General features: G+C 54.9%; 1 protein-coding gene across 1 annotated transcript in view; it reads right to left on the bottom strand.

Annotated features, from left to right (window-relative positions):
• Positions 1-11,949, bottom strand: part of RECQL4 (RecQ like helicase 4) — a 28,440-nt gene extending 16,491 nt beyond the window's left edge. The window contains 10 exon segments of the mRNA XM_050319661.1: positions 2,141-2,233; positions 2,307-2,432; positions 3,103-3,231; positions 4,263-4,368; positions 4,446-4,542; positions 4,650-5,002; positions 5,005-5,721; positions 8,245-8,373; positions 9,813-10,058; positions 11,840-11,949. Of these exon segments, the coding sequence (XP_050175618.1) occupies positions 2,141-2,233; positions 2,307-2,432; positions 3,103-3,231; positions 4,263-4,368; positions 4,446-4,542; positions 4,650-5,002; positions 5,005-5,721; positions 8,245-8,373; positions 9,813-10,058; positions 11,840-11,923 (2,080 nt within the window). The 5' untranslated portion in view covers positions 11,924-11,949.
• Between the last annotated feature and the right edge of the window lie 787 nt (positions 11,950-12,736).

Below are 12,736 nucleotides of genomic sequence, written 5' to 3'. Positions count from 1 at the left end.
CTGAGGGGAAAAAATGGGAATGCCTAGAAGTTACAAAGCTGGGAAAAAAGGGTGGGAAGAGGAGGAGGGGAGGGTGTGAGCAACACAACCCTGAGGGAAAAAGGGGGAAAAAATGGGAATTCCCAGAAGCTACAAAGCTGGGAAAAAAGGGTGGGAAGGGTGTGGGCAACACCACCAGTGTGGATAACCCTGAGGGAAAAGGGGAAAAAACCAATGGGAATGCCTAGAAGTTACAAAGCTGGGAAAAAAGGGCGGGAAGGGTGTGGGCAACACCACCAGTGTGGATAACCCTGAGGGAAAAGGGGAAAAATGGGAATTGCCAGAAGTTACAGAGCTGGGAAAAGAGGGCAGGAAGAGGAGGAGGGAGGGAAGGGTGTGGGCAACACCACCAGCATGGATAACCCTGAGGGGAAAAGGGGAAAAAAACAATGGCAATGCCCAGAAGCTACAGAGTTGGGAAAAAAGGTGGGAAGAGGAGGAGGGAGGGTGTGGGTAACACAACCCTGAGGGAAAAAGGGGGAAAAAATGGGAATGTCCAGAAGCTACAAAGCTGGGAAAAAAGGTGGGAAGAGGAGGGAGGGGAGGGAAAAAACCCAGGAATTCCTAGAAGCTACGGAGCTGGGAAAAAAGGGCAAGAAGAGGAGGGAGGGGAGGGGAGGGTGTGGGGAACACAACCCTGAGGGAAAAAGGGGAAAAAAATGGGAATGCCCAGAAGTTACAAAGCTGGGGAAAAAAGGCGGGAAGAGGAGGGAGGGGAGGGAAAAACCCCAGGAATTCCCAGAAGCTACAGAGCTGGGATAAAAGGGCGGGAAGAGGAGGGAGGGGAGGGAGCTGGCAACACCACCAGCGTGGATAACCCTGAGGGGAAAGGGGAAAAAAATGGGAATGCCCAGAAGCTACAGAGCTGGGAAAAAAGGGTGGGAAGAGGAGGAGGGAGGGGAGGGTGTGGGCAACACAACCCTGAGGGAAAAAGGGGAAAAAATGGGAATGCCCAGAAGCTACAAAGCTGGGATAAGGAGGGAGGGGAGGGAGCGGGCAACACCACCAGTGTGGATAACTCTGAGGGAAAAGGGGAAAAAAACAATGGGAATTCTCAGAAGCTACAGAGTTGGGAAAAAAGGGCGGGAAGAGGAGGAGGGAGAGGAGGGTGTGGGCAACAGCACCAGCGTGGATAACCCTGAGGGAAAAGGGGAAAAAAACATAGGAATTCCCAGAAGCTACAAAGCTGTGAAAAGGAGGGAGGGGAGGGTGTGGGCAACAGCACCAGTGTGGATAACCCTGAGGGGGAAAAATGGGAATTGCCAGAAGCTACAGAGCTGTGAAAAGGAGGGAGGGAAGGGTGTGGGCAACACCACCAGCATGGATAACCCTGAGGGAAAAGGGGAAAAACAGTGGGAATGCCCAGAAGCTACAAAGCTGGGAAAAAAGGGCGGGAAGGGTGTGGGCAACAATACCAGCGTGGATAACCCTGAGGGGAAAAGGGGAAAAAACCAATGGGAATGCCCAGAAGCTACAGAGTTGGGAAAGGAGGAGGAGGGTGTGGGCACAGCACCAGCGTGGATAGAGAGGTGGAAGAGGAGGAGGGGAGGTGGGTAATACCACCCTGAGGGAAAAAGGGGAAAAAAATGGGAATGCCCAGAAGCTACAAAGCTGGGAAAAGGAGGGAGGAGAGGGTGTGGACAACACCACCAGCGTGGATAACACAATCCTGAGGGAAAAAGGGGAAAAAATGGGAATTCCCAGAAGCTACAAAGCTGGGAAAAAAGGTGGGAAGAGGAGGGAGGGGAGGGAAAAAAACCAGGAATTCCCAGAAGCTACAGAGCTGGGAAAAAAGGGCGGGAAGAGGAAGGAAGGGAGGGTGTGGGCAACACCACCAGTGTGGATAACCCTGAGGGGAAAAGGTAGAAAAATGGGAATTCCCAGAAGCTTCAAAGCTGGGAAAAAAGGGCGGGAAGAAGAGGGAGGGGAGGGTGTGGGCAACACAATCCTGAGGGAAAAAGGGGAAAAAATGGGAATGCCCAGAAGCTACAAAGCTGGGAAAAAAGGGTGGGAAGAAGAGGGAGGGGAGGGAAAAACCCCAGGAATTCCCAGAAGCTACAAAGCTGGGAAAAAGGGCAGGAAGAGGAAGGTGGGGTCCAACCGCAGAGGATCCTCATGACGGCCACGGCCTGGCCCGGGCGGAACGAGGCGTAGCCCAACTCCCTCAGAGCTTCCAGCACCTCCTCCGGCGGATCTGCGGGATGGAGGGTACGGAGATGGTGGCATTCCGAGGGGTAATTCCCACCTGGAATCCCTCCCTGTCGTACCTGGCACTGCTCCGTCCGGTCCCAGGCTGTAAAGCGGCTCCACGGGCGCCGGAAGAGGACACGGAGCCAATTCCGGCCTCCGCGTATCCAGGGACGGCGGCGCTTCCAGGGAGTCGGAGCCGCTCCCTGGCACGGAAGAGGGAGAAAGAGTCGGGATTCAAAGGGGGCATTCCCAATTTGGGCTCTTAGGAGGCGAAATCCACATTTTTAGAGCACGATGTCAATTTTTAGGGGAGAAAAATGATGTTTTTAGGGGAGAACAATGACATTTTTAGGGGAGAAAATCGCATTTTTAAGGGAGAACGGTGACATTTTTAGGGGAGGAAAGTCACATTTTTCGGGTCAAACCTCACGTTTTTGGAGTCAAGCATATGTTAAGGTCTAAAATTTCATTTTTGAGGCCAAATTCCTCATTTTCAAGGCCAAAATCCCAATTTTTAAGGTTTAAAGCCATCATTTTAGGGTCAAATCCCTCAGTTTTAAGATCCAGCCTCCTTTTTTTTAAGGCAAAACCCCACAGTTTAAGGACCAAATTCCTCATTTTTATGGCTCAATCCCTCTCTTAGGATAAAAAGCTGCATTTTTGGGGCCCAACCCCTCCTTTTTAGCCCCCAAATCCCAACCTTCCAAGCCCAATCCCTTCTTTTTAGCCCCCAAATCCCAACTTTCCAAGCCAAACCCCTCCCTTTTAGCCCCCAAATCCCAACTTTTTAGCCCCCAAATCCCAACTTTCCAAGCCCAATCCCTCCTTTTTAATGTTGGAATCTCTTCCCTCCAGCCCCTCCCGTCCCCTCACCGGAGATTCCCGGGAAAACGCTGTTGGTCCTTCGTGCCACTTCTTCCAGAGTGGGAAGAGGATCTTCCTCCTCCTCCTCCTCCTCCTCCTTGGGATCATTTTCCGCCGGGAACGATCCCGAATCCCTCCCTGCGTGTGGAAAATGGGATCATTCCCCCACTGTGGGGGGAATCCAGGACTGTGTCCCATGGGATGGGCTCTGGAGCTCCATCCAGGACTGTGTCCCATGGGATGATCCATCCAGGACTGTGTCCCATGGGATGGGCTCTGGAGCTCCATCCAGGACTGTGTCCCATGGGATGGGCTCTGGAGCTCCATCCAGAACTGTGTCCCATGGGATGGACTCTGGAGCTCCATCCAGGACTGTGTCCCATGGGATGGGCTCTGGAGCTCCATCCAGAACTGTGTCCCATAGGATGATCCATCCAGGACTGTGTCCCATGGGATGATCCATCCAGGACTGTGTCCCATGGGATGGGCTCTGGAGCTCCATCCAGGACTGTGTCCCATGGGATGGACTCTGGAGCTCCATCCAGGACTGTGTCCCATGGGATGGGCTCCTGGAGCTCCATCCAGGACTGTGTCCCATGGGATGGGCTCTGGAGCTCCATCCAGGACTGTGTCCCATGGGATGATCCATCCAGGACTGTGTCCCATGGGATGGACTCTGGAGCTCCATCCAGGACTGTGTCCCATGGGATGGACTCTGGAGCTCCATCCAGGACTGTGTCCCATGGGATGATCCATCCAGGACTGTGTCCCATGGGATGGACTCTGGAGCTCCATCCAGGACTGTGTCCCATGGGATGATCCATCAGAACTGTGTCCCATGGGATGATCCATCCAGGACTGTGTCCCATGGGATGGGCTCATCCTGGAGCTCCATCCAGGACTGTGTGCCATGGGATGATCCATCAGAACTGTGTCCCATGGGATGGGCTCATCCTGGAGCTCCTGCAGATGATCCATCCCTGAGCATTCCCACCTCATCCTACCTCCCCAATCCTCGGCTGCTTTTCCCCCCTCTCCTCCATCCAGGAGAGACAAACCAGCCTCAACCTCCCCTGGGAACACCCCCCCTTTACCTCCCACCCCTCATCCCTGAGTTCCTCTCCCTAAAAACCCCTCCAAGGAGCTTCCCAGCTCCCGAAATTCCCGACCTGGGCATTCCACGGCCCAGTGTCCGGCGTTCCCGCAGCGGAAGCAAACTCCGGATCCGCCGCCCCCGAACCGCTCCGACTTCTTCCTCCACTTCTCCCTCCACACCTGGCAAGGACGATCCCGTGGCTCATCCGTGTGGGAAGCTCCCTCCGGAGATTCCCGGGGGAATTCCCAACCTTTACCTGCTTCCGGAGGGTTTTCCCGCGCAGGGAGAAGCGGACGTAGCTTTTCCTCCTCAGGTTGAGCCTCACGAAATTCCCACCGCTCCGGGGGGCCGATCTGAGGGAAAATAGGGATGAGGAGACCCCTTCCCCTTCAGGAATTCCCCCCTTGGGAATCTCCACATCCCAGTCCTGCAAGGGGAGCTGGGAAAAGTCGGGAATCACCTGGGTTTGCGTGTGGGTTTGGGTTTTTCCTTCTGCTCCTCCTCTTCCTCTTCCCAGAAGTTTTCCAAGCGTTTTGGAGTCTTCCTGCTTCCCTCTGGAGTTTCCACCTGCTTTTCCTTCTGCTCCTCTTGCTCTTCCAGGAGGTTTTCCAAGCACTTTGGAGTCTTCCTGCTTCCCTCTGGAGCTTCCACCTGCTTTTCCTTCTGCTCCTCTTGCTCTTCCAGGATGTTTTCCAAGCATTTTGGAATCTTCCTCCTCTTCTTTGGAGCTCCCACCTGCTTTTCCTGCTCTTCTTCCTCCTCTTCCCGGAGTTTTTCCGAGCCTTCTGGCAGCTTCCTCCTCTTCTTTGGAAGCTTTTCCTGCTCCTCCTGTTGCTCTTCCAGGATGTTTTCCAAACGTTTCGGGGTCTTCCTCCTTTTCTTTGGAGTTTCCACCTGCTTTTCCTCCTCTTCCTGTTGCTTTTCCAGCCTGTTTTCCAAACAATCCCATGCCTTCCTGCTTTCCTTTGGAGCTCCCCCCTGCTTTTCCTTGTGCTCCTCTCCCTCTTCCGGGTGTTTTCCAAGCATTCCAAGATGTTTCCCGACGTTTTCCCGCTTTCCTTTGGAGCACCCCCCTCCTCTTCCTCCTCCCTGCTCTGCTTCATCCCAAATTTTCCCTCATCCAGTTCCTGGTGGTTCCTCTGGAGCTTTTTGGGAGCGTCCCCATCCTCTCCAACATTCCCACCAGGCCTTTTCCAGGTGGGAATCTCGACCTTCCCGGGAATTTCCTGGCACCTCTGGAGCCAGGCGGGATCCAGCGATCCCAAAGTCTGGGCCACCCTCTCCTTCAGCCGCTGGAATTTTTCGGGAGCAGGAGGAAGGGGGGGTTTCATTCCCGAGCTGAGGATGAGGGGGGGCAGTCCCGACAGGGAGGGAGGGAGGACGAAGGCTCCGGAATCTCCGGGATCATCTCCGCAATTCCCGGATTTTCCAGACTCTTCCTCACCCCCTGTGGGCTCCGGTTGTGTCCGGAATCTGGGAATGGCCGGGATCCTCCTGGGATTTGGGGTCCTGTGAGGGGTCAGGGGGGGCTCCTGCAGGAGGGGGAAAGGAAGAAGGGTCAGATCCCCCCTCCCAGAATTCCGGCTTGGAAAGAGAGGGATGAGATTTTGGGGGGGCTCTGATTTTGGGGAGGGGTCCCTCATTTTGGGGGTCTCTGGTATTTGGGTCCCTGATTTTGGGGGTCCCTCATTTTGAGGGTCTCCAATTTGGGGTCCTTGGTTTTGGGGGTCTCTGATTTTGGGGGGGGGTCCTGATTTTGGGGTCTTTGATTCTGGAGTCTCTGATTGGGGGTCTCTGATTTTGGGATCCCTCGTTTTGGGGGTCTCCAATTTGGGTTCCCTGATTTTGGGGCTCCCTGATTTTGGAACCTCTGACTTTGGGGGTTCCTGATTTTGGGGTCCCTGATTTTGGGGGTCTCCAATTTGGGGGGTCTTCTTTTCGGGGGATCCCTCATTTTGGGGGTCTCTTATTTTGGAGTCCCTAATTTTGGGGGTTCCTGATTTTGGGGAGGGGTTCCTGATTTTGGGGGTCTCTGGTATTTGGATCCCTGATTTTGGGGGTCTCTCATTTTGGGGGTCTCCAATTTGGGGTCCCTGATTTTGGGGGTCTCTGATTTTAGGGGGTCCCTGATTTTGGGGGTCTCGATTTTGGGGGTCTCTGATTTTGGGGGTCTCTGGTATTTGGGTCCCTGATTTTGGGGGTCTCCAATTTGGGGTCCCTGATTTTGAGGTCCTTGACTTTGGGGGTCTCCAATTTGAGGGTCCCTGATTTTGGGGGTCTCTGATTTTGGGGGGTCCCTCGGTTTGGGGGTCTCCCGTATTTGAGGTCCCTGATTTTGGGGGTCTCTGGTATTTGGGTCCCTCATTTGGGAGTCTCTGGTATTTGGGGCCCCTGATTTTGGGGGGGCTCCCTGATTTTGAAGTCCTTGATTTTGGGGGCCTCCAATTTGGGGTTCCCTGATTTTGGGGTCCCTCATTTTGGAATATCTGACTTTGGGGGTTCCTGATTTTGGGGTCCCTGATTTTGGGGGTCTCCAATTTGGGGGGCCTCTTTTTCAGGGATCCCTGATTTTGGGGGTCTCGTATTTTGGAGTCCCTAACTTTAGGGGTTCCTGATTTTGGGGGGTCTCTGATTTTGGGGGTCTCTCATTTTGGGGGTCTCCAATTTGGGGTCCCTGATTTTGGGGGGGGGGCTCCTTGATTTTGAAGTCCTTGATTTTAGGGGTCTCCAATTTGAGGGTCCCTGATTTTGGGGGTCTCTGATTTTGGGGGGTCCCTCAATTTGGGGGTCTCCAGTATTTGGGGTCCCTGACTTTGGGGGGGTCCCTGATTTTGGGGTCCCTGATTTTGGGGTCTCCAGTTTAGGGGGCTCTCTTTTTGGGGGATCCCTGACTTTGGGGGTCCTTCATTTTGGAACCTCTGACTTTGGGGGTTCCTGATTTTGGGGGTCTCCAATTTGGGGGGCCTTCTTTTTGGGGGATCCCTCATTTTGGGGGTCTCTGATTTTGGGGTCTCTGATTTTGGGGGTCCCTCGTTCTTGAGCCTCTAATTTTGGGAGTTCCTTAGTTTGGGGGTCCCTGACTTTGGGGAGGTCCCTGATTTTGGGGGCCTCCAATTTGGGGGGCCCTCATTTTGTGCAATCCCTGATTTTGAGGTCTCCAATTTGGGGTCCCTGATTTTGGGGGTCTCTGATTTTGGAGTCTCTAATTTTGGGGCTGCCTGATTTTGGGGTGTCCCTCATTTAGAGGGTCTCTGATTTTTGAGGGTCCTGATTTAGGGTCTGATTTTGGGGTCCCTTGATTTTTGGGGTTCCTGGGTTTTGGGGGTCTCTAATTTTGGGGTCCCTGATTTTGGGGTTCCCTGATTTGGGGGTCTCTGATTTTGGAGTCTCTAATTTTGGGGGTCTCTGATTTTGGGGGTTTCCAATTTGGGGTTCCTCATTTTGGGGGTCTCCGATTTTGGGGGTCTCTGGTATTTGGGTCCCTGATTTTGAGGGTCCCTCGTTTTGGGGGTCTCCAATTTGGGGTCTCTGATTTTAGGGGATCCCTCATTTGGGAGTCTCTGCTTTTGGGGTTCCCTGATTTTGGGGGTCTCTGATTTTGGGGGTCCCTCATTTTGGGGGTCTCTGGTATTTGGGGTCCCTGATTTTGAGCTCTGATTTTGGGGGTCCCTCGTTTTGGGGGATTTTTGGGGTTCCCTGATTTTGGGGTCCCTCATTTTGGAATCTCTGACTTTGGGGGTTCCTGATTTTGGGGTCCCTGATTTGGGGAGGTCCCTGATTTTGGCGGCCTCCAATTTGGGGGGCCCTCATTTTGTGCAATCCCTGATTTTTGGGGTCTCTGATTTTGGGGTCCCTGATTTTGGAGTCTCTGATTTTAAGGGTTTCTGATTTTAGGGGTCTCCAATTTGGGGTCTCTGATTTTGGGATCCCTGATTTTGGGGGTCTCCAATTTGGGGGTCCCAAAAGCCACAATTTTTTTTTGGGGGGGGGGGTCCAAACTCCCCAAGATCTCCCAGAGCAGCTCCCCCCTTTCCCCTCCCCCACCAAATCCTGACCTTCCCAGTTTGTCCCAGTTTGGATTTCAGCTTCATCCCATAAAACTGGGCCGACATTCCCGCCCCGCTCCGGCTCTTCCCGGGAATCTTCGGCTTCCGGTTCAGGTGGGAACCCCAAAATCCGCAATCCTGCAACCAAAAACCCCCAGGAACGTCAAAGATCCCAAAAAATTGGAATCCTGCCAGGAAAACAGCCTGGAAGAGCTGGGAAACAAGAGGGATTGGAGCATCCCACGGGATATTTCGGGATGAAAACACCCCCAAATCCCACTTTTCCATCTCCAAATCCCCCTTTTCCTCCCTCAAATCCCCCTTTCCCACTCCCAAATCCCCCTTTTCCGCCCCCAAATCCCTTTTCCACCCCTAAATCCCCCTTTTCCACCCTAAATCCCACTTTTCCACCCCCAAATCCCCCTTTTCCACCCCCAAATCCCACTTCCCCCCCCCAAATCCCCCTTTCCCACCCCAAATCCGCCTTTTCCTGCCCCAAATCCTGTTTTCCTTGCCCAAATCCCCTTTCCCACCCCCAAATCCCTCTTTCCACCTAAATCCCCTTTCCCTCCCCAAATCCCATTTTCCACCCCAAATCCCACTTTTCCACCCCAAATCCCCTTTCCACCCTCAAATCCTCCTTTCCCTCCCCCAAATCCCATTTTCCACCCCGAAATCCCCCTTTTTCATCCCCAAATCCCCCTTTCTCACTCCCAAATCCCCATTTTCTCTCTCAAATCCCCTTTCCACCCCAAATCCCAATTTTGCATCCCCAAATCCCCCTTTTCCTCCCCCAAATCCCCCTTTTCCTCCCCCAAATCCTCCTTTTCCTCCCCCCCAAATCCCCTTTTCCTCCCTCAAATCCCACCTTTTCCTCCCTCAAATCCCGCTTTCCTTCCAAATCCCTTTCACCCCAAATCCCACTTTCCACAAATCCCTTTTCATCCCAAATCCCCTTTCCTCCCAATCCCATTTTCCTCTCCAATCCCCTTTCACCCCAAACCCCATTTCATCCCCAAATCCCTTTCCTCCCCAATCCTCCTTTCGCCTCAAATCCCCTTTTCCACCCTCAAATCCTTTCCCCAATCCTTTCCTCCCTCAAACTCCTTTCCTCCCCAAATCCTCCTCGCCTCAAATCCCCTTTCCTCCCAAATCCCCCTTTTCCATCCCCAAATCCTCCTTTTCCACCCCCAAATCCTCCTTTTCCACTCCCAAATTCCACTTTTCCATCCCCAAATCCCCCTTTTCCTCCCCCAAATCCCCCTTTTCCTACCCCAAATCCCCCTTTTCCTACCCCAAATCCCCCTTTTCCTACCCCAAATCCCATTCTCCTCTCTCAAATCCCTCTTTCCCACCCCCAAATCCCCATTTTTTGAGCATTTTCAATCCCAAACCAGCCCCAATTTTTCCCTTTTAAACCCAACCCATTCCCAAGAAAACATGGAATAAAAAAAATATTTTTTTTTTTCCTAGAAAGGAAAAAAAAAAAACCAGGATAAAAAACCCCAACCCCTTTGGATCCAGGATAATTTTAGGGACAAGGTTTTGCAGACCCCAAAGAGCTGATTTTCCAATACCTGCTCCACAGCTGGAATTTCCTGGGATCCCCCTTTTCCAGAGGGATCCAAACCTTTTCCCAACTCTTTCTTCAACATCCTGTATTCCTTGTAGAGCCCTGGGGAAAAGTGGGAATAACCCAAAGGGGAATATTTGGGATTTTTGGAAGGAAAAATCTGCCCTTTCCCTGGAATTCCCACCCTGGAATGGCCCGAAATTCCTGGGAACTCACGCCGGGTTTCCTCGGGAGCCGCTTCGATGTCGGCCTGGGAAGGGAGGGGAAAAAAACGGGAATTTTGGGCAATGATCCCGATTTTTGGGATGCGGGGGAGGGTGGGATGGGGAAGGGATGGGGGTTTGGAGTCCATCAGAGACCCCCAAGAGCAGCTCAGACACCCCCAAATCACCCCAAAGACCCCCCAAACGAACCCCCCTATTCCAGAGACCCCCAGAGCAGCTCAGACACCCCAAATCACCCCAAAGACCCCCAAAACAACCCCCTATTCCAGAGACCCCCAAACCAATCCTCCTTTCCAGGGACCCCCAAAACAACCCCCTATTCCAGGGACCCCAAACCACCCCAAAGACTCCCCCAAAACCAGCCCAGGGAACCCCAGACCACCCCAAAGAGCCCCCAAAACAACCCCCCTATGCAAGGGACCCCCAAACCATCTCAGGGAACACCAAACCACCCCAAAGACCCCCAAACCAACTCCCCTATTCCAGGGACCCCAGACCACCCCAAAGACCCTCCCCAAAACAGCTCCCTATTCCAGGGACTGCCCCAAACCATCTCAGGAACCCCAGACCACCCGAAAGACCCCCAAAAACAACCCCCTTATTTCAGGACCCCCAAACCACCCCAAAGAGCCCCCAAAACAACCCCCTATGCCAGGGACCCCCAAAAACAACCCCCTAATCCAAGGACCCCCAACCAGCCCAGGGAACCCCAAATCACCCCAAAACAACCCCCTTATTCCAGAGACCCCCAAACCAATCCCCCTTTTCCAGGAACCCCCAAAGCAGCCCAGGAACCCCAAACCACCCCAAAGACCCCCAAAACAGCCCCCTATTCCAGGGAACCCCAAACCACCCCAAGGACCCCCTAATCCAACCCCCCTATTCCAGGGACCCCCCCCAAACCAGCCCAGGGACCCCCAGAACACCCCAAAGACCCCTAATCCAACCCCCTATTCCAGGGACCCCCAAACCATCTCCAGGAACCCCAAAACACCCCAAAGACCCCCAAAACAGACCCTCTATTCCAGAGACCCCCCAAAACAAACCCCTTATCCAAACACCCCCCAAACAACCCCCTGTTCCAGAGACCCCCAAACCAATCCCCTTTTCCAGGGACCCCCAAACCAGCCCAGGGAACCCCAAATCACCCAAAGACCCCCCAAAACCAGCCCAGGGAACCCCAGACCACCCCAAAGAGCCCCCAAAACAACCCCCTATGCAAGGGACCCCCCAAACCATCTCAGGGAACCCCAGACCACCCAAAGACCCCCAAACCAACCACCCCTATTCCAGGGACCCCAGACCACCCCAAAGACCCCCCAAAACAACCCCTATTCCAGGGACCCCCAAACCAGCCCAGGAACCCCAGACCACCCGAAAGACCCCCAAACCAACCCCTTATTTCAGGGACCCCCAAACCACCCCAAAGAGCCCCCCAAAACAACCCCCCTAATCCAAGGACCCCCCCAAACCAGCCCAGGGAACCCCAGACCACCCCAAAGACCCCCAAACAACCCCTATTCCAGAGACCCCCAACCAATCCCCTTTTCCAGGGACCCCCAAACCAGCCCAGGGACTCCCAAACCACCCCAAAGACCCCCAAACCAACCCTCTATTCCAGGGACCCCCAAAGAACCCCCTAATCCAGGGACCCCCAAACCAGCCCAGGGACCCCCAAACCAGCCTAGGGACCTCCCAGGGACCCCCAGACCAGCCCAGGGACCCTCTAAAACAGCCCAGGAACCCCCAGGACCCCCAAACCAGCCCAGGGACCCCTCAGGGACCCCCCAAACAGCCCCCCCAGCACCTGGCTGGGCTTCCGCCGCTGTTCCCGCAGGAATTCCGCTTCCCAGCGCTTCAGCAGCGCCTTCACCTCCTGCTGCCGCTCCATGGCCGCGGGATCGAGGCCGGGGTTTTTGGGGGATTTGGGGTTTTTGGGGATTTTGGGGGTCCAGGGGGATCCGTTCCCTGCTCAGAGCGAAGCTCCCGCGCCCGCCTCGCCTCAGCCAATGGGGAGCGAGGGATCGGTGATGGACGGCGAGGGGAGCCAATGGGAAGCAGTAAATCGCGAAGGGCCCGCCTACGCCTCACGTCGACCAATAAAACGCGAGAAGAAGTTTTGACGGACAGCGGGAAGAGCCAATCGAAAGGCAAATCCCGCCTAACGGAGCGGGTCTCGCTCGCTGATTGGCAGGGGGCGCAGGAGAGACCCGGAAGTGGCGCTTCCGTGCCGGCCCTGGGAGGGCGGGAACGGTCTGAGGGGGCGCCATGTTGGGGGCAGGGGGTCCTTTGGGGTCCCTGAGGGGGTTTGGGGGTCCCTGGGGTGGGGAGGTTGGTTTTAGGGTCCCTGAGGGGGTTTGGGGGTGTCGGGGGTCCCTGGGGTGGGGAGGTTGGTTTTGGGGTCCCTGAGGGGGTTTGGGGGTGTCAGGAGGGGTCCTGGGGTGGGCAGGTTGGTTTTGGGGTCCCTGAGGGGTTTGGGGGGTCCCTGGGGTGGGCAGGTTGGTTTTGGGGTCCCTGAGGGGTTTGGGGGGTCCCTGGGGTGGGCAGGTTGGTTTTGGGGTCCCTGAGGGGGTTTGGGGGGTCGGGGGTCCCTGGGGTGGGAGGTTGGTTTTGGGGTCCCTGAGGGGGTTTGGGGGGGCAGAGGGACCCCCCTTTTCTCGGGGGCTGCCTTGGGGGTCCCACCCCAGCGACCCCTTTGCCTCTC

This window comes from Myiozetetes cayanensis, unplaced genomic scaffold, assembly GCF_022539395.1.
Source record: "Myiozetetes cayanensis isolate MyiCay16 unplaced genomic scaffold, myiCay2020 scf223, whole genome shotgun sequence".
In the NCBI taxonomy this organism is placed as follows: domain Eukaryota; kingdom Metazoa; phylum Chordata; class Aves; order Passeriformes; family Tyrannidae; genus Myiozetetes; species Myiozetetes cayanensis.
The sequence above is the reverse complement of the archived record's forward strand: the minus strand, read 5'-3'. Positions and strand labels throughout refer to the sequence as shown.